This window comes from Solanum tuberosum, unplaced genomic scaffold, assembly GCF_000226075.1.
Source record: "Solanum tuberosum cultivar DM 1-3 516 R44 unplaced genomic scaffold, SolTub_3.0 scf00181, whole genome shotgun sequence".
Taxonomy (NCBI): domain Eukaryota; kingdom Viridiplantae; phylum Streptophyta; class Magnoliopsida; order Solanales; family Solanaceae; genus Solanum; species Solanum tuberosum.
In genome coordinates, this window is record NW_006239106.1 from 1,081,615 (window position 1) to 1,107,089 (window position 25,475).

General features: G+C 32.5%; 2 protein-coding genes, 1 long non-coding RNA gene and 1 pseudogene across 3 annotated transcripts in view; 2 read left to right on the forward strand and 2 right to left on the reverse strand.

The window, feature by feature from the left end:
• Nucleotides 1–4,583, forward strand: part of LOC102587731 (uncharacterized) — an 8,627-nt gene extending 4,044 nt beyond the window's left edge. Inside the window, exons 6-14 of the mRNA XM_006354650.2 lie at nt 249–373; nt 588–647; nt 880–938; nt 1,703–1,779; nt 2,007–2,045; nt 3,477–3,539; nt 3,648–3,695; nt 3,831–3,959; nt 4,099–4,583. Of these exons, the coding sequence (XP_006354712.1) occupies nt 249–373; nt 588–647; nt 880–938; nt 1,703–1,779; nt 2,007–2,045; nt 3,477–3,539; nt 3,648–3,695; nt 3,831–3,959; nt 4,099–4,146 (648 nt within the window). The 3' untranslated portion in view covers nt 4,147–4,583. The remainder of the gene's footprint in view (nt 1–248; nt 374–587; nt 648–879; nt 939–1,702; nt 1,780–2,006; nt 2,046–3,476; nt 3,540–3,647; nt 3,696–3,830; nt 3,960–4,098) is intronic.
• Nucleotides 4,584–5,131: 548 nt separating this feature from the next.
• LOC102588379 (protein CPR-5) lies at nt 5,132–12,882 on the reverse strand. Its single transcript, XM_015311996.1, has 5 exons — nt 12,464–12,882; nt 8,117–8,173; nt 7,735–7,770; nt 6,858–7,610; nt 5,132–6,052 (listed from the first exon to the last, which is right to left on the reverse strand). The coding sequence occupies exons 1-5, from the start codon at nt 12,824–12,826 to the stop codon at nt 5,516–5,518; spliced, it is 1,746 nt and encodes a 581-aa protein (XP_015167482.1). The 5' UTR covers nt 12,827–12,882; the 3' UTR covers nt 5,132–5,515.
• On the reverse strand, nt 8,182–10,993 carry LOC107061946 (40S ribosomal protein S24-1-like; annotated as a pseudogene).
• Nucleotides 12,883–19,454: 6,572 nt separating the features above from the next.
• On the forward strand, nt 19,455–23,568 carry LOC107061947 (uncharacterized). The gene is made up of 2 exons (XR_001474327.1): nt 19,455–22,660; nt 22,757–23,568. It is a non-coding gene; the product is annotated as an uncharacterized lncRNA (long non-coding RNA).
• The last annotated feature ends 1,907 nt before the right edge of the window (nt 23,569–25,475 follow it).

The window sequence follows — 25,475 nt, forward strand, 5'->3', positions numbered from 1 at the left end:
GGGTTGGTGTGGGGGGGGGGGGGGTCACAGTAAGGAGTAGAGAACATGCCAATGACTTAAGTAAACTTATAGTGGTTTCAGTGTATTAAGGTGTCATTATGGTTTTAGTTTTTATGCTTTTTGGAGAAGTACAGTAATTTCAGAACTTGACTTTCTTTTACCTCATATACAGGCCAATTACTTGTTCATTAAAAATACATTATATAATCTCCTCTTTCTTTGTTAATTTTTTTCTTCCTTTTTAACAGGTTGTATCTCCTTTTCCACCTTCTGATAAGATTGGAATAAACTCTGTACAAAGGGAAGCTGAAGAGATACTGCCAATGAAACAGATGAAAATGGACTGGGTTCCGTACATTCCTTTGGAAAAACGGTATTGTTGCTGCTCCCTCATCCCTGGTTTGACTTTTCATTCTCATTGTCTCTTGTAGGTCTTATTATATGCATGCCTATCTTGGCTTCTAACAGTGAATGTATTCCTTTAGAACAATAGTATTCTTGCCCCTAAGATGGGCCTTCTTTTCCTTGTTTTGCCTCTTGTATATCTTATGTCAGTGGTTTATATTTTGGTCTGATCATTCCAACAGGGAATCTCAGGTTGAAAGACTCAAATCCCAAATTTTTATTCTGAGGTGCACTCAGAGAAGGTTTGCTTCCTTACCTCCTGCATTCTGTTTTGATGGGTTAGCTGGTTTTATTTGGTGTGTCAGATACCACACAGAAAAATCGTTTTGTTAAGGCACTGATTTTTCTTTGTGTGGTATCTGAGGAGAATTTTCCAATGTCATAACTTGATGTTTGTGTATTAAAGAGGCGATAGGAGGAGCCAGGGAGATGAAAACCTTCTGTTATTAATATCTTTCGATATGCTTATTTCAGGGCTGGTTTAAAACACTTGAAGTTGGAGCGAGTTAAGAAGTTTGAGTATTGCTTACCTTGTAAGTAAGAAAACTCCAATAACTGTGGAGATTTAATCCTTAATTTATTCCCTCGTGTCCATCATAAACTTGGGTTTAGTTTTCCTTTTATGCTGCTTTAGTTTCTTAAGTTAGTTGATTCTGTTCTAGTATCATGCTAACTGATGGGGTATATCTTTCTTTCAGAATAAAAGTTTGGAACACTGCTGGCTTATACTTGTTTGGTGTCCTCTTTGGAATGGATTAAGATAGATTTCTAGCTGTTTTGAGAAGTTACTATCTGAAATTTGGAAAAATTGAAATTTTAAAGTTAAATCATCTGTATGCTAGCACTGAATGTAATTTTGTTCTCTCTTTCCTAAACAGATAGGAAACTAAATATTTAGTTATTAACATTTTTCTGTCTGATTTGCTGATAGTTTTTTCAGTTATATATGTATTTATATGTATAATTGATCAGTTATCTAACACAATTATTAATTATTAAGAATATGTTTCTTATAATTGTCAAAAAATATTTAATTGAAGATCAATCATGTTAGACTTTATATATGGGTTTTAACTAAGTTTAAGAATGTGATATCTCATATTTTTTGTAAGTTAGTTGAATTTAGCTTTGATGTTTCAGTCTCATACATTTCTCTCTGCTGTTTCTTTTGTTGTTTTGCACTTATAAACTTAGAGGATAGCCTGTCATCTTCGGTGTACATCTTTTGATTGTTATAGGTGTCTTTGATGGGTTTCATTTCTAGTAGAAATCTCCATGACATTTATTTTCTTGGCAGATTTCTATCAGCCATTTGCAGAAGATGAATTTGAACAGAGCACCATTGTGCAGATCTTGTTCCCATCAGAACCGCCTGTAAGCTTTCAAATACTAGTAGAATAATACAGTGGCTACTCCACTATGGTATTGCCATAGGAAGGATTGCTTGAGGATGATTTCTTGGTATGAAATAGATGTTAAATGGGTTTAACATGAGCAATTTTGTGTATACTAGATCCTTAAGTGGTTTTATGAAAAGAAATACAGGTATATGTGCATGATCTTCACAATTTTATGAAAGTTTTGACTTCTTTTGGTTTCAGGTGTTTTGCGAGTTTGATTGGGAATTTGATGAGCCAGAGGTATACTTAACCCTTCTCCTTTTCTTCCCTGCCATCTCTGTACTTTTGGGTGCCGCCATCTTACCAAATGAAAATTAATAGGCTGTTGGGATACCCTGTAAACTGGTTCCTATGTGTGTCGTCATATGTTGAAGCAGTTAAAGACATTCGATCACCAGTTTTTTATAACTTCTCTATAAAAGGCATTTTTAGACCTAAAAAAAAGGTTGATGCCATTTTGTCTTATAGGTGGAAGGAGGGCATCTTTGAACCATTTATGATACGTTAAGGGCATTTTTAACCCGTTTCCATTTAATATATTAAGTAGTTGATAAGCTCCAACGATAGACACAAATCTTAACATGAGACTGGAACATTTTCTCCATTCAATATGTTATCTCTGTTGCTCCATTCTATGGTTTAGGTGACTAGACACAGAAAGCACCATCCAGCAATTTCTTGAAATAAACTCCCTTTTTGTTGAACTATCACAAAGATTCTTTTCAACCAAAACACAACTTTGTCTCTTTTCGTTGTAGTCTTGAATAAAAATAGGAGAAAATTCTCATCGCAACCCACATTAGAATATTGTTTCCCTTTCCTGGACCACTCAACCATACTTGGTTGCTATTTGTGATAATTTCTTGTTTTAAGACAAATTTGAGAAAGGATTATTTATTACTCCCTCCGTCCCTATTTAGTTGTCCATATTTCCTCTTTTAGTTGTCCCTATTTAGTTGTCCATTTTGACAAATCAAGAAAGGACAACAAATTTTTTCCTATTATACCCTTATTTAAATAAAGTAAATAAACTTATGAACTTCCCAGCATTGATTAGTTATCTTGAGTGAATTTATTTTGGAATTGTAAATTGTACTATAAGGATAAAATTGTAACTTCACTATGCTAATCATTGTTGCCTTAATCTGTGGGTCATTTCTAAAGTGGACAACTAAATAGGGACGGAGGGAGTATTCTTTTAGCAGCTTGAGAGCCATCCTTTGGGTTGCCTTTTTTTCTGACCAAAGGTGTTTGAGATTGCAGAGCAAATATGTGACAAGTTTAGGAGTGTTGAATATTATAAACTTTGACGTGTGAAAAAGCAGAACAATTAGTTTAAAGTAAAGGACTACACTGCATCAAGTTTGAAATAAATGAACTGTAAAATTATTTTAAAAGTTGTTGGTGTGAGTTCCATTTAAGGAGGAGAGAGGCAACACTGTCTACAAATCAGTTTTAGTTTATACCAAGTTGAATTGATTTAGTGAGATACAATTTTCATTTTACTAAAAAGGTAAATTTTCCAGTATGAAGCAAAGAGGTGGATCGACATTTCCTCTTGTTCAAGTCATGCAAGTTTTTTGCCAGTTTGAAGTCGATGCCAATCTTGTATATGCTTCTGTATTTTCAAATCATTCTACCATCTATTAACTTGAGTGATGAAATTTGTAGGAAATGGCAGACAAATTAATCGAGTCAGAGGAGTTGCCGGCAGATAAAAAAGATGAATTTGTGGTAATGTTTCCTTGTGATATCAAATGACAAGTCTCATTTTCATCAATAAACTATTTACCTTATTAAGACATTTATAAAACTTGTGTATATTCATCTTTGTAATTTTAGGAATTTGTAAAGGAGAAGGTTAAAGAAGGAAAGAGGAGCAACCGAGAGGTATATTTTGAGAAATTTGTTGCAATCCTATTTTCCTTCTGCATGGCAAAGCTGATGGTTTGCAGTCCTTTTATCTTTTTTCATGTTATACTTGATTTGCCTATGCCCATGACTGTAATTTTTTTTATGGTTTAGGCGAGAGAAGCCAGGAAAAAAGCTATACAGGAGATGAGTGAAGAAGCGAAGGCTGCATTTCAGAGTATGAAGTTTTACAAATATTATCCTGTGACCTCACCTGATGCTCCTGATGTATCTCAGGTCAAGGTGAGTATTCTGTTTGTATTCTTATGTGTCTTATAAAAATAGGTCTATGCATGAGATCTCATGTTTAGTTGATATGTTAAGACTTAATATATACTACTATTAAAATTCATGGTTCTCACCTTTTCCTTTTTCTTTGCAGTCTCCATTCATAAACAGATACTATGGAAAGGCTCACAAAGTTTTCTGAATGATGATGCATCAGAGTGCATATTCAGAATGGGAAAATAAGTAACTGTGATCTGAAACCATGTACTTCTGGTAGCCTACTTCAGAGCTGAATGATGGAACCATATTGTTCAGCTTAGCATGTGTTTTGCCGCAACCATTAGTTATAGGACTATTTGAGGATGTAGAAAGATCCATAGAGGTGAAATGTATTTTTTTTTCAATCCTATAGCTAGAGTATTCAGTCAAAATTTTGGCAATGGATTCTTGTCTTCATTACCTGTGAAATTCTTGTTTTATCTTGGATGCAAATGTAATCCTTTTCTATCGTTAATTATCATGTTTACCCCTACAGACATCATGAGCTGCAATTAGCAGTTTGTTCTTAGTTCGACTTGATCAGATGAACTATGAATATTTTTGCTTCATATGGAAGAAGAGTATAATCTTGTATCCCCATTCATGGAGTAGTTTTTCTTCTGATGTAATTTTAAATAATGAGCAGGGATGAATTCTGCAAGCATATAACTGCTTGCTTCGTTTTGGGATTAATATTTACATCTTTATATGGGATCAATACATTGGTGATAAAGATAACAAGTTTATATTAAGGCTGTGAAATAGGAATAACAATGAAATAGTTGAACCACAGGTGAACTGGAAAGGAAAAAATAAATATATTATCACTGTGATAAAAAGCCTATTAATAAATATCTCCAACATACAAACACATGAAAACTGTATTTTTCTTACCCAACTAAAATGGAAATAGAAGTAATACTAGTAAATATGAGGATTGAGCGGGTCATAGGTGCACATGAACGAAGCTGCATGATGTAGGTAAGACTAGAAGATCAGTGCAATGAGGTATTTTCTACCATTCAGGTTAAATTTTCTTAAATCAGAACAGTACATATTATAAATATAAAACATAGAGAACTGGTATGAGTTGATCAACACAATCTACGGCTTATAACTCAATCAATTGAATAAAAAGTACTCCTAGCTCAATACAAGATACTTGTATCCTCCTGCAATTTTCATATGATGATGTTACAAGACTCGAAACCTGCCTTCCCCCAATTATATTAACCAAAAAGAAAGGAAACACAAAGCCTCATTTTGCTCTAATGATACACATAATTTAGGCTAATCCTGGAGTACTAATTAATGATACAGCGCTACAGGCACAGATCAAAACAGTGTTTCATCCGTAACCCGGAAATCTTCATCTAGCCCCTAATGATACATCATAATTTACATGTAAACAGAAACATAATCATCCTTAAGCCCGATACTTCAGACTCGTCTTTTACTAGTCAAAATTCCTTGACAGCTCTTGATCAAAACAGTGTTCCATCCGATAATGCTATAAGCTTGCACTCTACTCCTCAGAATTCAACTGGAGTAATAAAAGCATCCAGGACAAGTGAAGAGAAGTGATCTTTCCATTCACCGGGGCCAGCAAAAGGCATCAGACCACATAGCAAGGGGAGAATAACAAGTACTGTGGTATAAAACACAGATCTCCTCATCCAGTATGGAAAGGTTCTATCCCTCGTGCTCTTTTCTGACACTGTGACAGGCCCATTAAGGATCAGGAACAAAGTCGAGATACAGACATTCGAAAAGAAATGTAGCAAGCACAAAGTCTCCCAATAAATTAACCAACGATATCCGCTCCCCCCCAAGGTGTCAATACAAAACTTCCCTGCAAAACCGCAGCCAACTCCCAACAGCAACAGAATGAAAGTAACTGGCATAGTCTGATTTGAAGTTGCAGAGCGCTGGAGAAGTAAATAGGCTATAGCCAATATCAGCAAAGCACCAAATAGCATGCGACTGAGAACTTGAACCTGACACCGTAAGAGTTGCAGTCCTGAATTGATGGATGACATTGATTGGGGCATCCACCAAGACTTGTGTTCCTGGAACGTAAAATATGTCCATTTCATTACCATGGCTAATAAATGCTGTACACTGGTGAAACATATGAACAAACAGAGATGGCCAACTAACTAAACTATCATCCCTGGGGTCCATGCTTTAAGAAAGAACACGGAAAGCAGCATCTACAACAACTAACATTGACTTCTTTGGACGACAAGTCTTCTGATACAGTTCCTTCTCTTTTGTTGCATCGCTTAATAGGTGAATTTGCTAAAACAAAAACAAAGTGAAAGAAAGAGAATACAAATCATTACCCAGCATTTGGATCAAAAGCAACCATTTTTCGTTCAGCAACGTATGCCCCTTGGCAAATCATATAGCTGCCATATATAATTATTGTGCAATAAATCCACCAAATAAATCTCTTATTAATATTTATAGAGTTAGCATTACTATAACCATCATCCCTCTTTTCCACCCTTCCACCAACTTGAAATTTGGCTTCTTCATTCAAGAATTTTCTGCATGAATGTACCCAACACTTCCACTTTTACTTGGACTTGCATACCACTATAAACGAGGAACTCAAATGAGCTTGTTACATAAACGAAAATAATGCATGGAGCGTTTGTTCCAGCCAAGCCATAAGAGTAAACAGAGTTTATGTAGCAAGGGGAAAAGAGTTGATATTCTTTCTTGTTGCTGATTTTCTGCCACTATTGACTCCAAAGAAAAACCATATGCAAAGGGAGATGAGGCAACTGCCTTGAGTCAAACTATACTAGAGCTCTTGAAAAAAGATTTAAACAAAATCAACAAAATTAAGAATTGGACATTCCTTACCATGGAAGGTGTGCAGGATGCTGTAGCTTCGGTAATTCTTTTGTGAGAGAAAACATAAGTTCCATATCCAAGACACGCCAGCATGATAAATAAACCAGCAACAAGGCAGTCTATACATGTTTTAAGTAGCTCAGCATGTTTTGAGTCTTCTACTTGATTTTTGAACTTTTCAGTTTTGAAGGATGTCTTAGAGAAACCAAATGATAGTTTGACCCTCTCCAAAAGGTTCGCATCTGAACTGAGAGCCAGCTGCCTTTCTTTAAGTTGCAACTTCCTCATTGTAAGACCAATCTCAAATGTCTTGAGGTCATTTGACCTAGCTTGTTCTGTGAGAGATCTTTCCAAAGTCCTATGCACAGATTGGCTAATCTCTGAATTGGATGAAATCATGCTTGAAGAAGCAGAAGCCAATTGCTGCCTTACTTGCCTATCATAGAAGGTAAGCTGCCGACCTATTGATTCACGACATGTGCCGTCACTTCTCTCTTCTTGATTGCTCAGTTCATTATCTGAGCTATTCTGCTGAAATGACTCCAATTGAAACTCACCGAAGTTAGGATCACATGTAACATTTTCTGCTCTGTTAGGAAAAAAAGGCACAGATCTTTCAGAGACAGAAGTCCTTGCTGCACAATTATGTTGCTGTACTCCACTGTTCATTGAGGATTCACTGATTAATCTGAGAGTCATCAAGGTACTATGAAACGATTTCTCAAAGTTCCTCACGAAAGGCTCAAACTGGTCACCGAATACCTGTTTCCAGAACAAGACAAAAGTAGAGTAGAAAGTCCACTGCTTTAACATTGCCACTATTTAATAAACTGACTGTATTAGTGACAAACCCCAACTTAACAGAAAGAAGATGGATTATGCTTACATTGGTTAAAGACTCTCGAACAGCCAAAGTACAAATCTGTTTGAAAAATGACAATAAAACCATGAGATCTGCATATCTGATTCCGCAAGAAATTACAAAATGTTTCGAACATGTCCATGAAGGCAGGTTATAGTTGTAATCTAAAATTCAATCATGTAAGGATGTATGCTTGGATAGAGGGGATTAAACACCCTTAAAAGTCTATTTTCATAAATAGCAATATGGTTCTGCAAAGTGCAGATCATTATTAAGTCCTTGATCACTTTTATTAGATGAAGTATTAAGTCCTTAATCACTTCACGGGAAATTGTTTGTCCAATAAAGACTCTCATACCTCTCCTGTTCAAAAAGAAAATTCATGTTCAAAAAAAGTATCTCGTACCTCTGAGAGGTGATCCACAGATATCTTTTCTCCGGCTGCATCTTTTCTTTCCAAAACCTAAACAAAGCAACATAAGCTATATTAACAGCCTACACTTCGTATATCCTTAATTAAATACATAAAAATCATGGTAACAACTCATGAGTGACTATCAACATATTAAGTTCCTGTGATAAGGTGGGTGACAACTTTGTAGCAAAAGAAAAGATGCAGTATCAAACAAGACAAAACTCATCCTTCTTTTAGACCGAGAAATCTGATTGGGGCCATCTCTTATGACCAACCGCAACCTTCGAAAGTTGGAGATAATGGGTCCCCCTCTATAGTCTATCCATCTCCATTTAATTACCAGGCTTAGTTCGCATGGCACAGGGCTCAAACATGTGACCTAAGTTACAACTCACAAGTCCCTAAACCTTTGCCACTTGAATTGAACCCCAGGGGCAAGCCAACACTATCTTTAGAATGTGAACCACCCCTCATGTTTGAATCAAGCGATGATCAGAATAAGCAAGGTTTATAGGGATTTAGTAGTAAAAGACAGCTAATATCTCTGCCAAGTTAAATGCCAATATGTGCTATCAACCTAAGTTGCACGGACTCTTCACTTCCGATGCAGCACCGTGTCAGATTCTCCAAAAATACACAATTTTAGAGAATCCGACAAGCACCCGTTGACATTTTGAAGAGTCAGAGCAACATAGCTATCAACAAAGAGCATCTTCTTGATGCCTTGGATGGAAGTTTTCTTGCTTCATCAAAAAAAAAAAAGAGAGCATCACATACTCGTGGTGTTGTCATTTTATTTTTGAAGAAAGAATAATATTCTAGCCTTCCACTCAATTTTGATGACGATCTAATAGTACTTGAACATGCAAAATATATTGGAGTAACCCGAACAAAATTGAGAAGTGTTACAAAAAGTTCCTATAAAACATAAATGATACTGCATTGTCTAGGCAAAATGCATCTCCCGCTTTGTCTACAATTACTAATAAATCATTTCTTCTTGGCATCTCCTGCCTTTGTCTTCTTAACACCATGAACTTTCTTGGCTCTGTTCTTCCTCTCCTTCATTTGCTTCCTGAACTTCTCCACCTTAGTGTCCAATCCATTCCTGATCAGCCTGTACTTCGTCTCATACTTCTTTGCATTCTCAAGAGTCATAGATCAAATCAAAGCCAGAAGATTAGCCTCCTCCAAAGTGGGTTCTGAACTTAAACACATAGATGGCATTTAAATCTTTCACTTCATACATCCTTGCCAATTTTTCTTTCAACTCAGTGTTGGAAACATTGGGACATCAATAATGAATTATTTCCTTGCAAGTAACCTATTGGTCATGAACTTCCTAGTTCTAATAATCACTGTCTTGTCTGCCATTTTTTGTCTTTCGTCACTCTGGTTTTGCTACTCCGGCAACTCTCTCTCTCTCTCTCTCCCACTGTGCGGCGCCTCGGTTCTGAGTTCTGTTGTTTGTCATTATAATCATTATTATTGTTATTATTATTATTATTTCTGTAAAGCACATACCATGAAGCTTAGCAAGACAGTTGATGATGTCATGATCACAAGCAAATCGGAAGGAGCCGAAACATTGTTGACAAATCAAGAGAAATAGTAATATAAACAACCACTGACGAAAGAGAGATGTTTCTAAAGATGAGTGAATGGATTTAAAATGACGCTGAACATGAATTACCCATAAAATTCAAACATTATTCCACTGAATTATTAAACAGTTCCTAGACCTAACACAATTAATTAGACATCCTACGCACAGATGTCACATCATTACAATGGGACAAGTCAGACGGAGCCACATGGTAACAGAACTGCAGAAGGAATGGTGGCATAACGGGAAAGAAATTCTTTGAGGTAATTTTAAAAGAAACAGATGGATAATTTTTTTGGAGAAAGGTGCCAAATAAATAAATGGATATTATAGGAACAGGATAAAAGATAAAAGCTAGGCATGCACAATGGGTATGGCATTGCTCACGATACAGAAAAGTGCAGAGCAAAAAAAAAAAAAGATGCGACCATCAGAGATGTTACCTTCATCGTGCATCATGAGAGCATTCCCATCCAAGAATCAGATAAAACTGATACTTTTGAGCAAAATGAGTAATAATCAACCTAGCGACACTATTTAGTGCTAGGACAGATACTGCAAAGCAGTGTTACCAAATATGAAACAGGTATGAAACTTATAATTTAAATCTTTACTTAGTTTTTTTGGTCATAATGACTATATCGATCTTAGTTTTGTCATAATGACTATATCTACAGTAAAAGATTATGGAACTAGCATACACAAGGGAAAACATAGAATGAAGCAGAAATCAAGAGCCACTTCATAAAAGATGAAACTTAATATACTTATCTTACCCAAATAAATACGACATGCAAGTCAGTAGAGTAGAACTACCAACATCAACCTTAGTAATAAACTGAAGTTCACACTGTTTGGGAAGCATACTTTTTTAAAGATCTAAATTGATTCAGATGTTAAAGACATCTTGCAGAATGCACATACACTCGATAATCGACTTTTCAGTTCTTCCCATCATAGCTTTGGTAGACCTCAATGATACCATCTTAGAAGTTAGAACTGAAAAAAACAACATACTACTAGATAAAAAGAACAAGACTCGCTATCATAAGAATGAAGTATTAAGCTCCCAATTGAATAGAAACTATGTTGTCCTAAGCAATATTCAAGTATCTTGGAAACTAATCATTTTATGCAATTATTAATAGTTTTGTTGCCTTCTTATTAACCAAGAAAATACCAGAAGTTCAATAACAAGGGAATTTTGATTCAAAAAAGTGTTGTGAAGCCTAGTCTATATCTTCTTTTGATATTTTACTACTACAAAAAAAAGGGTTATGGAAAGACAATTGGGTTGGAGAAGGGCTGCTTACGTATCAAGTTCCGGTCTTATACAGGCTGGTGAGACTTTTTGGTATACTGCTGGCTGACTGTTTTAGTATAGCAGGATGGAGTTTCCAGTTCAGGAGGGACTTCAATGATTGTGTGTTGGAAGATGTTGGGGTTTTTTCTGTGTAGAATGCAATTAGTAGTGTTAGACATGCACAAAGATGCTGATATGTTTTCGAAGGCAAGCAAAAATGGAGAATACTCTGTGAACTCCTTCTACAGATTGCTTCAGGAAAGTTCTGCTGAAAATGTTGCTTCCTGGACATGGATGATGATTTGGAAGACATTGTCCCCTCTTAAAGTGGCTTGTTTCAGTTGGTAACTCATGGGGCTTGTCCAACCCGCAAGAATTTGCAAAAAAGAGGGTATAAGCTTTGCAATTATTTAGGTGAAAATTCCATTGAATCTGCTGATCATCTTTTCCTACAATGGAGTTTTACTTGGCAGCTCAGGACTATGTTGTTGATAATTTTTGGAGTTTATTGGGCAGCACCTCACAACATTATAAGTTTGTTATGATGTTGTAAGACATATTACACCGACAAATTTCATAAGAAGATTTGTATGTGTATTCCTCTGTGCATTTCTTGGACTATATGGATTGAAAGAAACTTTTCATGAAACATCTGTGAAAAAAGAATTACCATTTCAGGAAACTAATACCAAGGAGAAACTCAGAGCTACTCAATAGTACAACACCTTTGTGATTCCCTTCAATTCAAAAACAATGAACTTTCTTTTTTGATAAGACAACATTAAATCACATTTTAGGCCAGAACAATTTTATGGTTGCTAGTATACTATTGTCTTTATCCCAAACCAAACACTCAACAATACGCCACTGCAACTTAGTAGCACCATACACACCTCCTCTCACTCTCAGCACCACTTCTAATAACTTTTGAAAATTCAAACATTTCCACCTGTGATTCCAAATCATCATCACCAAAAAGAGAGGCCAACAAAAAACACCAATAACCAATACAGCCTCTTTTCCAGCTTAATACCAATAACAATATCAAGATCACTTCTTTCTAATAAGAATTAATATCAAAATCACTTCTTTCAACACAAATAGCACAATTTTCCCAGACCGAAGCTTTTCCGCGTAACCAAACAATGTAAAAGAGACAGTATCAAATAATTTCCAGCCACAATTCCAAATTACGGCATTAGTAAACAAAAGAGCCCCATTAACAAATACAACCAGCTAATATCCAATACCCAAGCTCAACAATGACCTAAAGGACTAATCTTGCATCCTCAAAAGGTTCAGAATTTTATCTTCCCCACCCCACCCCTTCGTCCACCCTTCCCACAGGAGAAATATATCACAATAAAAGAATTACCATTTGCAATACTCAAGAAAGCATTTCCATACGCAAACTTTTAAAAAATTAAACCTGAGCAAGAACTGCAGCAATAGACATGCCGAGAGGAAGTGCAAGGGCTTCAACATTGTCGCTTTTCTGTCTACCGGAGCTAATGATGACTCTAGGGTTCCGACGACCGGTAGAAACCCTAATACCCCTTTGATTAGAAGGTGGAAACGACGTCGCAGAACAAGATGATGATGAATAAGAGGCAGCGGAAGAATGAGGGTCAAAAGGGTCCGTGACGCATGCTTTATTCTTCTTTTTTTTCTTCGTCTTCTTCTTCTTCATAACGCCGGAATTTGAAGATTCCGGTAGAATTTCGGAAGCCATGGCGTCGCCGGCGGTCTCCGGCGGCGGATCGACGGGTTGAGATAGAGGCGGGTGATCCATGGAATCTTGACCAATTTGGAATAAAACGAAGAGGTTTGGTTTATCATTTGAGTGTGGGGTTAATTAAGTCAAATTTTAAAAAACTGAGTATTAACATTAAACTCACTAGAGTTAATTGAGGAGAAGGTGATAAAAAAGTGTTGAAATTAAAATTGGTGATAATTTTTTTTTGATCAAGTCAAACTTTTTTTAATTAGTGATTAAGATAATTGGGGGTTAAAATATAATATTTAAAACTTCTAAACTTTTAAAATTATTCAAATAAACCCATTCCCAATTGTCTTTCTTTTTCTTCCTTGCAAACAACTTGAGTGGTATCGGGGGAGACATTGTTGCGAACAGATTGTTGGCGACTTTCAATACCTTCGTCTTGGTCTTCTTCTTCATAGCCGTCATCTACCTCAAAGTAACACTCTTTTCTTTTCTTTCATGGTTTGGTTTTGAGATTGTAAATGTTGAAAATCCATTGGGTTTTGTTAGGCCTTCTTTGTTTTTAGCATATGGAAGTTTGTGGGTTTAACGATTTTGCTTGGTAGAATTTTTTTGGGGAAAAAAAGGTGGGTCTTTTACACAAGATTTGTGTGCTTTCATTGATCCTGCTTCTATTTTTTTTTTTGTTATCTATGTGGGGTTGTTCTAATCTTCTTCTATGTGGTGATTGATGGCTCTTTAATGTTTGCATTTTAATGTTTTGCCCTGTTTTAGGTTTTTGTTTTCTGTAGGAAAAAAAGAATTTGGTTATTTTTGAGGTAAATGTTTGAGATATTAAAGGTGTCTTTCTTGGACCTTTAATTGTTGCTCATCTTATGGAGAATGTTGTTCTTAGAGATTATTTATTTTTCTTACTCTTAAGTTAGTTTGATCCTTGGTAGTTGAACACTGCTATTAGTTGTTATCTTCCAATATTATGACGTTCGTTAACTCTTGGTGTGTGTGTTTCACCGAATGTATTATAGTAACACATTCATTTTTTTCAAGTTTATGATTTTGTTCATGATTTAAGAGGAAAAGTGTAGTATGATTTTTAGTCACTTCCTGATGTTGTTGTTACCTTATTTTATAGTATGCTTTGTAGATAACAACAATAATTACTACACCTCAATCCCAAACAAGATGGCATATAGATGATTTGCATATATACTTCAAATAACATGCATCCAGCCAAATTTTGATGATATATTTATAATTGTTTACCCTATTTCTTTATGTGGTTTTGAAACTAACTTTTGAAATTATCTAAATGGATAATGAATTATTTTTATTATTATTACATTTTGATTTTATTGTTTTTATATGTAGATTGTGCATTCATGACTCCAAGGAAAAAATGAGCAATTCCTACTAAAAAGTAGAAAAGGCGAATCAGAACACAAAGACAAAGAGAAGAAGAAGAACTAGAAAACACAAGTTTGAAAAGTTTTAAAGAAGAAGAAGAAGAAGAAGAAGAAGGAGAATTGGTGTCCGAAGATAGTAAAGGTAAAAATATATTCTAATCATCTTTCTAAGATTTGTTTTATGTTATATATATTTCATTTTTACATGTGAAATTCATTTTTTTTAATATTGCAGATGAAGGGGCTGATATTGCAGATAAAGGGGTTGATTCGAATTCAAAAGGGAGTTGAAAGAATGATGAAGAAGGTCTGCTTGTGAATATGCACTTTTACCACTATTTTGCTACACTTTTAATTCACTTTTGTTGTACATTAGTGAATATGGTATTTTGAATTTGATGAATTGATAATTTTGCTTTTTTTTATCGAAAAAGAATTGATTTGATCTATTTTTGCTTTCTTTTAATTGATCTTGATATTCATAGGTCTTGAATAGTAGTTGAATTAATTGTGATGTTGAGATTATCGAGAAAGAATTATGATGTTATTAGTGAACTAGTTGAAGGTGAGGATTTGCCCAGAAAATTATTGTATTTTTTTACAACAATTGCTGAAATTCTCTACAGCAATTAAACAAGTTGTATTTTCTACAACAATTGTTGAAATTCTCTAGAACATATAGCAATCTGATTTTGACTAATAATAAATATGATGGTTTTGACTAATTTAAAAAGAAAATCTAGAACGGATAGCAATTTTACTTGAATTAGCTACAACAAATAAGCAAATTGTTGTATTTTTCATAGCAATTGCTACAATTCTCTACAACAATTAAACGAATTGTTGTATTTTTTTTATAGCAATTGCTGAAATTGTCTATAGCATGTAAGAAGATTGTTGTACTTTTTATAGCACTTGCTGAAATTTCTTTAACAAGTAAGCAAGTTAATTGATTAATTGATTGTAACACTTATATTCATATTTAATGATAAATAGAGTAGTGTTGATTTAATTTAAAAATAAAATTTACATTAGATAGTGATCTTGTATAATGAGATATTTTATTTGAGATACCAGACGATCAATTTCATTACAATTTCACATGTAATCAATTTATAATGAGTAAATGATCGTTTATTGGTTATAACACTCATATGTAATGATAAATAGAGTGATCTTCGTCCAACTTACAAATAAAAGGTAGTTTTGATAGTAATCTTACACAAAAAAGATAGTAATTTGAGATATCAAACGATCAATTAAGTAATTTCACATGTAATCAACCTAAATTGATAAATTGATTGTTAATTGGTTATATTAATCATATTCAATGATAAATAGGATGGTTTTAGCTAATTTAAAAAGAAAATCTAGAATAGATATCAATTTTATTTGAATTTGCTACAACAAATAAGCAAATTGTTGTATTTTTCATAGCAATTGCTACAATTCTCTGCAACAATTAAACGGATTATTGTATTTTTTTTATAGCAATTGCTGAAATTGTCTATAGCATGTAAGAAAGTTGTTGTACTTTTTATAGCAGTTGCTGAAATTTCTTTAACAAGTAAGCAAGTTAATTGATTGTTTATTGGTTGTAACACTCATATTCATAGTTAATGATAAATAGAGTAGTGTTGATTTAGTTTAAAAATAAAATTTACATTAGCTAGTGATCTTGTATAGCGAGATAGTTATTTGAAATACCAGACGATCAATTTCATTAAAATTTCACATGTAATCAATTTATAATGAGTAAATGATTGTTTATTGGTTATAACACTCATATATAATGATAAATAGAGTGATCTTCGTCCAACTTACAAATAAAAGGTAGATTTGATAGTAATCTTACACAAAAAAGATAGTAATTTGAGATATCAAACGATCAATTAAGTAATTTCACATGTAATCAACCTAAATTGATAAATTGATTGTTAATTGGTTATATTAATCATATTCAATGATAAATAGGATGGTTTTAGCTAATTTAAAAAGAAAATCTAGAATAGATATCAATTTTATTTGAATTTGCTACAACAAATAAGCAAATTGTTGTACTTTTCATAGCATTGCTACAATTCGGCTAATTTTAAAAGAAAATCTAGAATAACTAGTAATTTTATTTGAATTTGCTACAACAAATAAGCAAATTGTTGTACTTTTCATAGCATTGCTACAATTCTCTACAACAATTAAACGAATTGTTGTATTTTTTACAACAACTGCTGAAATTCTCTACAACAATTAAACGAGTTGTTGTATTTTTTTTTACAACAATTGCTAAAATTTCTACAACAAGTACGAAAATTATTGTACTTTTCATAGCAATTGCTGAAATTCTCTACAACAAGTAATAAAATAATAATAAGACTAATAATAAAATCAAATATGCCCTCAAATCAGAATAACAACAATTAGTACCAAAATAGATAAGATCAAATGTGTTCACAAATAATAACAATCATCGCACTTCTCGCGGCCAGTTTTACTCTTCCAACGCCAAATATAACGATTGTTGGACTCAACCCATTCACCATTACAATCAACTGCTACTACTATTCTATCTCCCATTAATGCTGTTGAAGATACCTAAAAATATTATAACTTAGAACTAATTGATCATAAAAAAATTATATTAAAATATCACAATTGTTGTAAGTTATTCAGCAGCTGCTGAAATGGATATAGAAGTTGCTGCAATTTATTCAACAACAATATCTATTTCAACAAATTATTCAGCAATTGTTGTAAATTACTGGAATAGTCATATCACTTGCTGAAAATTATTATACATAAGTGGCAAGAACAATAATACAAAAATCAAAATTTTTAAATGAATAATACACACAAAACAATACTATTAACTTATTAAAATGATTGAAATTTACCTGCTAAGTAATTTCTAAAGCTTAGACCTTTTCAAATCACATGTTAATTTAAAATTTGAGATTTTCCCTTCTCAAATTCTTCAAATAAGAAATCTACAATAAGTTGCAACACCAACAAAAGAAGAAGAAGAAGAGGAAGAAACGCTAGAGATGAAAATTAGAAGCAAAAAAATGTGAAAATATGAGAGCGGGACGTTAAGAGAACAAAAAAAAGACTGATTTGGGGGCTTTCCTCTTTTAGAAATTAGGTTTTAGTTAAAATTTGGGTGAAAGTGTTAAAATAAAAACTTGAGGGTCTATTAAAAAAAAGTCAATTATTTTTAAAAGTTGATTACAAGTTTGTCACCTAGACTTAATAATTAAAACTTGAGTCACTCTTTTTACATTTCAACTCTTTTTTGTTACCTATAATTCATTCTCCCACTGCTCAGTGGTGCTCCGAATGATCAACTCTGCAATTATCTCGATTTATAAGATTGTACGATTTTAAAATACGTTATTAAAATTTAAGATCTTTTTAAAAATAAAATACATATCATCTTGTTTAAAATGAATATGAACTTAGAATTTAATCGAAGACCATTATCTCAAGTATATAAAATGCACCTAAATTGAATATTATAACCATATACAATGTATACTTTCCATTTGTTAAAGCTAGCGATTGTGTAGCTAGACAATGTATTACTTGATTCTCAGTTTTAGGATAATAACATCACATTGTAGTTAATATCTCAAATCAGTCAAATTCTACCATTAGTAGCATGTTGGTAATTTATCGAACACCCAATAATTTGTTTAAAAAAATAATTTAAAATTATAATTTCATTCCTAAAATTACATAGGCACTAATAGTGCCAATAGCAAATAAAAAACTAGATGATAATTGTACAATTGAAATGACCCAACTCTATTAGTTTACAAATTCCGAACTATTATTAAATATCATCAAAAAAGAATATTAATGTCCATGACAAATTCGAGAAGAGATAAGGAAAAAAGATATAAAACTACTTTTTAAGACAAAATTTTCGACTCCGTTCAAGGCTTTTATTTTTTGCTCAAAATATTAATAATTAGTTTGACTAAATTATTAAAAGTCAAAAATGTATTTGTTTAAGTGTTTATCTTTAACAAGAGAGCTATTTGATTAGGTTTTTAGGAGAAAGTAAGTGATATTGAAAAATAGCAAGGCTTGTTAGTTTTTCAAAAGCTAAAATAAATAGTGTTTTTTTCCGAACAATTTTTTTAAAAAATAACACTAGAAATAATTTTTATAAGCTTGGTCAAATACTAATTATTGCTCAAAAGTACTTTCAAATTAAATAGTCAAATATAAACTGTTTTCCTCTTTTTTTTTCTATTTTTTTTATAAACACTTTTCAAAATAAGTTGATTCTAGTCATACAAAACTTTTAATGATCACAAAAAGGACTACTAATACTAGAGATGGTATGACTCCTTTTGGAGTTTTTTTTGCTTGGTTTTCTATTTGATGTTCAATATCCATATGGGAGCTCGACTATTTCGAATTCGTGTTGCTTAGGGAGGGCCCCATTTGAGGAAAAGTGCTCCCTATCAAGAATTTTTCTATACTCAAAACTCAAATTCGAGATTTCTAATTAAAGAAGGAACAACGGATGATTCCCCTTTTGGAATATTTGAATGACTTTATAATAAAACATGTACTCAAGTAGGCATCGAAAAATATCCTTAGTATACCTTCTATAAGCTAACCGTGGTCGTGTTGATTTGTGTAAATACTTTTGTTACATAATACAATAGGGTTCTTATGTACTTTATAAATATCCATTAAATATGTACCTTGTACCTTATATATACCTTCATGATATACAATTCAGATGTTGTATGCCTTAATAATATACAATAAAATAATATAGAACAATGTGATTAACTATTTTTGCTATTATATACCTTCTGGATATATAATTATTTAAAGGAATTTTTTTCAAAATGTCAATATTTTAGCATTTAATAGGATTCCTTAGTCACATTTTCAATATTTCTATTATATAGAAAGGTGAAGGCAACCAGACGACCACTGGCATTTTAGAAAATATCATTACTATATAAGGGTAAAATAGTAATTTCATCTTAAGATCCAAATCTTCCCTTTCTCTCCAGCACTAGCAAAGCAGGAGCTTTCATTAATCTCTTGCATTTTAGCACACTCTCTTTAATCTCCTCTCTTTCATCACAATCTTTTTGTTAAAAATCCTCTCTTTCAGCTCAGCAAATCGGAGGTATGTTTTTCTTTCAAATTTCTATATGTTATTTTTCCGCTTATACACACATCTATATTTGGGGATTTGCTCTTTTACTCCATTTTTTTAAAAAAGAAAAAAAGATTTGAAAAATTCATTCTCAATTCTCACTGTCTTGTTAATGAAAATAGATAAGAATTATCCAAGAATAGATGAGAATTTCTTATTTATTTTCTTTGTTTGTGTATAAAATCTCGATCTTTGAACGATGTTCGTATTAGTTTCTGCATTCCTTGATATGATTGGTTGTTTACAAGTTATTGTTAGTCTTTGACTGTACAAAAGTTATTCATTCAGTTTCTCGAGAGTTTTGTTATGGAGTTTCAACTCGAGATGAATTTGGTAGAAGGCGTAGGGGCGAGTTCCTCACTGCCGAGGAGTTTTGGTTGCTGTGCAGTGTATGATATAAAAAATGATGTGTATAATTGTCTTCTAGAGACTGGAGGCCGTTAGACCTTTAACGACTTAAATTTTTTGCTCAAGAGATGGTTTAAAAAAACTTCACTACTTCTAATATAAAAATTATGTACTCACCTTTTGAATATGATATTGAGAAATAAAATCGATAGAATTCCCGAATATGTAGCAAATTTACTCTTTTTCCCCATGAGCACTCATTTTGATGGCTGATTTAGCACATGAGAACATAAATTCCAGTCATAAAAGCAAAGCTCTTCATTCTAGAATGTAAAAGTTCCTAAGATATATTTAAATTTGGAAAGATATCACCTATGGAAACTCAACGTGCTATTACTCATGAAAATTTTCTAGATTTATACAAAAAAGATCAGTTTGAATCTGCCTATTTACTGTAGCTTCTCCCCAAAATTAACAAGTAGTTTTTTCTTTGTTTTGAAACGTACTTGTAGTTATGAATTAACCAGTAGCTACCAAAGATGAGATATTTCTACTTTGTTCCTCTAAGTGATATTGGTGTGTTGCATAATATGGCAACCACTAAATTGGCGTATGTATGAAATTGTATGCTTGTGTTAATATAGGACAGCCTCATGTTGTTTTCTTTCTTTGAAACTGATTTGTTTAACTAAGATGTATATGTTGCGTATCTTGGGGCCTTTCTTGGTTATACGGAAAAGTTGTTGAAAAAAGCAGATGGCGCCAATCCTCTGCTGTCTTTCCATATGGTTATCATGTATTTGCTCAACTTTTTGCATCATCACTCGCTCGGCTTAGACGAGGTAAAATGCTTACATAACCTCTTTCTATTGTGCTACTTGACAGCCACATTTGTTGAGAGTTGTAGCCTATAATTGAATCTAAATATTCATCGACTTCTATTGCAAATGTCATGAGTCCAGTATGGTCCTTATGAAGTAACCTATATGAGAGAGACAAGAGTATGGTGAGATTTCTAGCAGTAAAGGTGATTTTTTGTGAGATCTTGTTTCAAAATAATTCATGTAGGATGTTTAAATGCTGGATAATGCATAAAAACGAATTAGGGACAGAAATGTCCATTATTAGGTGGCCTATTTCACATGGTTAGTAGTCCGCCAATCTTATTTAACACATGTTAATCTACCAAAAGAAGTTTTAAGTTGTGCAATATGTGTTACATTTGTAAAGAAGATATGGAAAGAAATCGCCACCTATATCACTTTTTGGTGGCTCACAACTTTGAAACATGTTTTTGAACTTATTTAATCTAAAAATGAACAATGTCATACTCAACAATGAGTTATTGTTAATTTGCATCATAAAGGTCAAGAGGATTTGCTGCACAATACAAAAAAGAGAGAATTTTTTTATCTTTTGAAGACAAAGCAAAACACATCAATAAAATCAAATTGAAATTTGTGTGTTGTCTTTTTGGTGTCCTAAACTTCACCTGTGTGATTACACCGAGTATTTTATTGATGTTGTTGTTGTTGTCTATTTAGTGTAGGTAGAATGTATAACATAGTGGTGTAAATATGATAAAATTTGTTATTACATTTTGGTAAAATCTATTGACGTCTAACCCAAACTATTGATGGCTAACCCAATGGGCTAGAAAAAATAAATAGTAAACAGGTCGTGCATGGTGAGACGACTAACAAATAAAAAAAGGGTATGATACAACAGATTAGGAAGGAAATTAAAGTTGTTTTTGAAAGATTCATGGAATCGATTCATGACAAACAGATAAGGTAAATGGTCAAGTTATCGTTTGGGTTGGAGTCCCATGTTTTGTCTACTTTAATCAATCAACAAATTTACTGCATTTTCAATTTATTTGGCCCAAAGCAACAAGTTATGTGATTCTTGTGATTTTTTTTTTTTTTTTGCTCTTGCCATTAAAGTGCCTTTGTCGTGCAAATTATTTATGGTTGTATAAATTGGAAAATCAGGCGTAGACAATGCCTTAAGGTTATAATGCTCAGTTTCTTTTGGGCAGATATAGTATTTGCTCACAAGCTTGAATAGAATATATTTATTTATATTCAACCTCACTACCGCAAGTGTAATATGCTTCACATTTCCAATATATCAAGTATTTTGGTTCAGCTAAGACAACTAACATGAGTGCAGAACAAATATGGATATTTGATAGTGCTAATTGTCCCAGGTACGCTATTCCTCTTTGTCTCTAATATTATGGAATGACATTACATGAGTTTATCATTGATTCTACTTATTTACGAGACTTGTCTTACAAAATTTTCAATGAAAGGTGTACTTCATGAAGAGTCTCTTATTACTTATCCAAAAAAGATATAGGTCATTTAGAGTTGGTTCTGAAAATATTATTGTTATTCTAAAGAAGTTAAATTTGTTTAGAGTATTAATTTTGACTATTTCTGTTTCCTGGAGTTATTGTCTAAAAATGACCAGAGATATCTTAGATTATTTTTTGTAGAGTAGAGCTTAACATTACTTTAGATATAGTGAGAATAATTTTAAAATATCCTATGTTGCTTGGACTCTTCAAAAATGTTAATGGGTGCGCGCTGAATTCTCTAAAAATAGTGTATTTTTGGAGAATCCAACATGGGTGCATCATCAAAATTGAAGAGTCCGCACACTTCACCTCTATTACTTTTCTCTTTTTTTTACTTTCAATTTTCAAGTAATACTTTTTAGGTGCGCTTTAGAAAACAGATTTAATAGTAAAATAGTAAAATTTTGCATGATAAATTGGCTAGATTTCGTTTTTCTCTGAAATTAGTTGGTTTGAGTTTTTCTTTTACTTGTTTCAACCTTTTCCTTTGTGCTATGTGTAATTGCAGGCATAACTCATAAGCTAAGTTGCACAAAAATCGCAATCTTGAATATTCATCTGTATTTTATATTTTTCAAGCTAGCAAAATTTACTGTTAAGAGGTATAATGTCGCCAAATTCGAAGGCATTAGATTTTGAATTTTGTATTATTTGTTATACGATTAAATGCAGTAAAATATTTGCTCTTTGCTCTCTAGACTTTCTTCTGCAATCATTTGCGTGAGAGTTTAGCTGGCTCCATATGCTACATTTTCCTCACTTTGTCGTGAAACATTTGGTATTTTGGTACTAGGTAACAGGTAAAACTTCATCTGTATGCACAATTTTAAATGCAATGTCCATTGCAAGCAGATCGATTATCTAGCATGAGTGGAGTAATCTGACTCTCCCTATGGATGAAAACATTAATAATATACATGTGTGCTGTCTTAAAATTGAAAATGAGTGTTGGGATGCACATGTTTATTTTACTGCTATAATTTCACCTTACCTGGTTATGTAAAGTTGAAGGTGCAACTAATTTGTATTTTCATTGGAGTTGATGTTGTGAAGTTTGTTAATGTCGTATTAATATTTTATAGTATTCACTTTGATTTTTGATCGAAAAGGCCTAACACATGATAATTTTCATACACTTTGACAATGAGGAAGAAAATAAGTCTTTTATGATGAGCTTGAGCAAGGGAAGATGGAAACGGTTGATCACATCCTCTTCACTGTTTGCTCCAATATTTCCCGGCGAGATCTACTGTTCCAAAATTTAATCATGCTAGAGTATAATCACATCCTCTTCATTGTTTGCTCTAACATTTCTTGAATTTTAATTGAGAGGGATTTGAACTCGCTTTTGAAGTAGTGTTAGTTACTTGATGATGTATTCATTCTTCATTATGTAGCATAGAATAAAGATCAATACTTAAAGAACAGTGACATAGTGTGCTTTACAAGTAGATTATATGTTATGCACTCTCTATATCTATGGAATAATATTGATTGCCTTCTTATTATATTTCTTATTTGATGTGGATTTTTTTTTTGGGCAAGTTAAGAAATATGATCCGTTACTAAATGATAGACATTGTGATTTTGATATTGTGTTTATTTAAAAGTATTTATTGTTACATTGAATCTTCAACATATTTCATAGGTAGAGCGTTGGGCCCGTGCTTAGCACGGGCAAGAATCATCTAGTTTATTAAAAGTGTCAATATGTTAGTTTGTTATATATCTTATTTATGTATTTCTTAATTTGTTTAATTTGAAAGAATACATTTGTTTAATAACAGAAGGGAGAAAATCAGGGGAGAAAATATTTCAAAAAAAGGTAAATATCACTTAATTTTCTCATCAGTTACATTTTTTAAAGAAAACTCAAACGTGTGCCTTTTTCACAATGTATTTTTGTTTTCCAGAATTTTGTAACCTTTTTAAAATCGTATTCATTCCAATATGTATATTATTTGTATTCATTATAGTTTTCATGTTGTATTTTGTATAATGAAACTTGTATTTTTTTTATTAGTTTGTATTCATTCCAATAGTTATGCCAAATGAATCTATAGTTATTTGAGAAACGTATTTGTATTTCATGTATTTTTTTCTTCAAAATCTTGTATCCTTTCTTAAGTCGTATTTATTCCAATATGTATTTTATTTGTGTTTGTACTATTCTAGCTTTTATGTAGTATTTTGTCTAATAATATATAAAATACAAAAAACAGTACGATGAAAAAGTGAGAATAAAATGTAAAACTAAAAAAGAATAAGTGAATATTTGTTGCAACCATTCTTAAATAAAATACATAACTAGTTGACATACCTTTAGAATGTATACAAATTAGGAACAATACCAGATTCATAAACTATGTAACATGATTTTTGAATGAATACAAATATTAATAGCATACATACGATTTTGAATACAAATTGAGAAAGGATACAAAAATTTTAAAACAATTATCAAAACAAACCAATAGGATGTTGTTCTTCCTATAAATAACAACATACATACCTTTGGGATGAATTCAAATTAGGAACAAATATAAGATTCATATCTATGCAACATGATATTTTGAATGAATATAAATATTAATAGCATACATACAGATTTGAATATTAATTGAGAAAGGATACAAAATTCTAAAAAAAACTATAAATACAAAACAAACTAATAGGAAATTGTTCTTCCTCAACTTGGTCTTCAACAAGTTTTTCGAAATCTTCACCACCCAATTTTGAAAATCAAAAGATACTTGGTGACAATGTATTTACCTTTATCAGTGGGTGAAAAATATTTTGAAGGAATTGTGAGATTTCTTGAACAAATTAGAGGAAAGTAGAAGAGGTGATTTTCTTAGACAAGAAAAAAAGAAAACAATGGTGAAATACTCAAGAGAGACACAAGAAAAGGAGAGAACAATGGTGAAAAACTCAAGAGAGAGAAAGGAAGAAATTGGGGTAAAAACCTAGAAAGAGAGGAAAGTGGGTAATGAGAGTTTTTTTCTTCATTTTCATGTATAAGGAGTAAAATGAGATGAATGTAGGGCTTGATTTGAGAAATAAAAGGAAAGAAAATCAATTGGATACATTTTATTTGCTAAAATATTGACATTTTCAATAATTATTTTAAAGGTGTAGATATTTTTAATAATTATGTTAGGAAGTTTGACTAGTTTGCTAATTTTTCCTTATTTAAATTGTATATATTTCCAAAACTCCGGCCTTGTAATATTCAGGGGCGGACCTACAGTGGTTCAAGTGGGTTCATATGAACCCACTTCGTTGAAAAATAACACTGTATATTTAATCAGTTTTTAAAAATTTATATGTATATATTAAATTTTGAACCCACTAACACAAATCTGAAGCTTAGCCGAGTGGTTGAGGGGGTTCAATTTTCCCAGCCAACCCGGGATC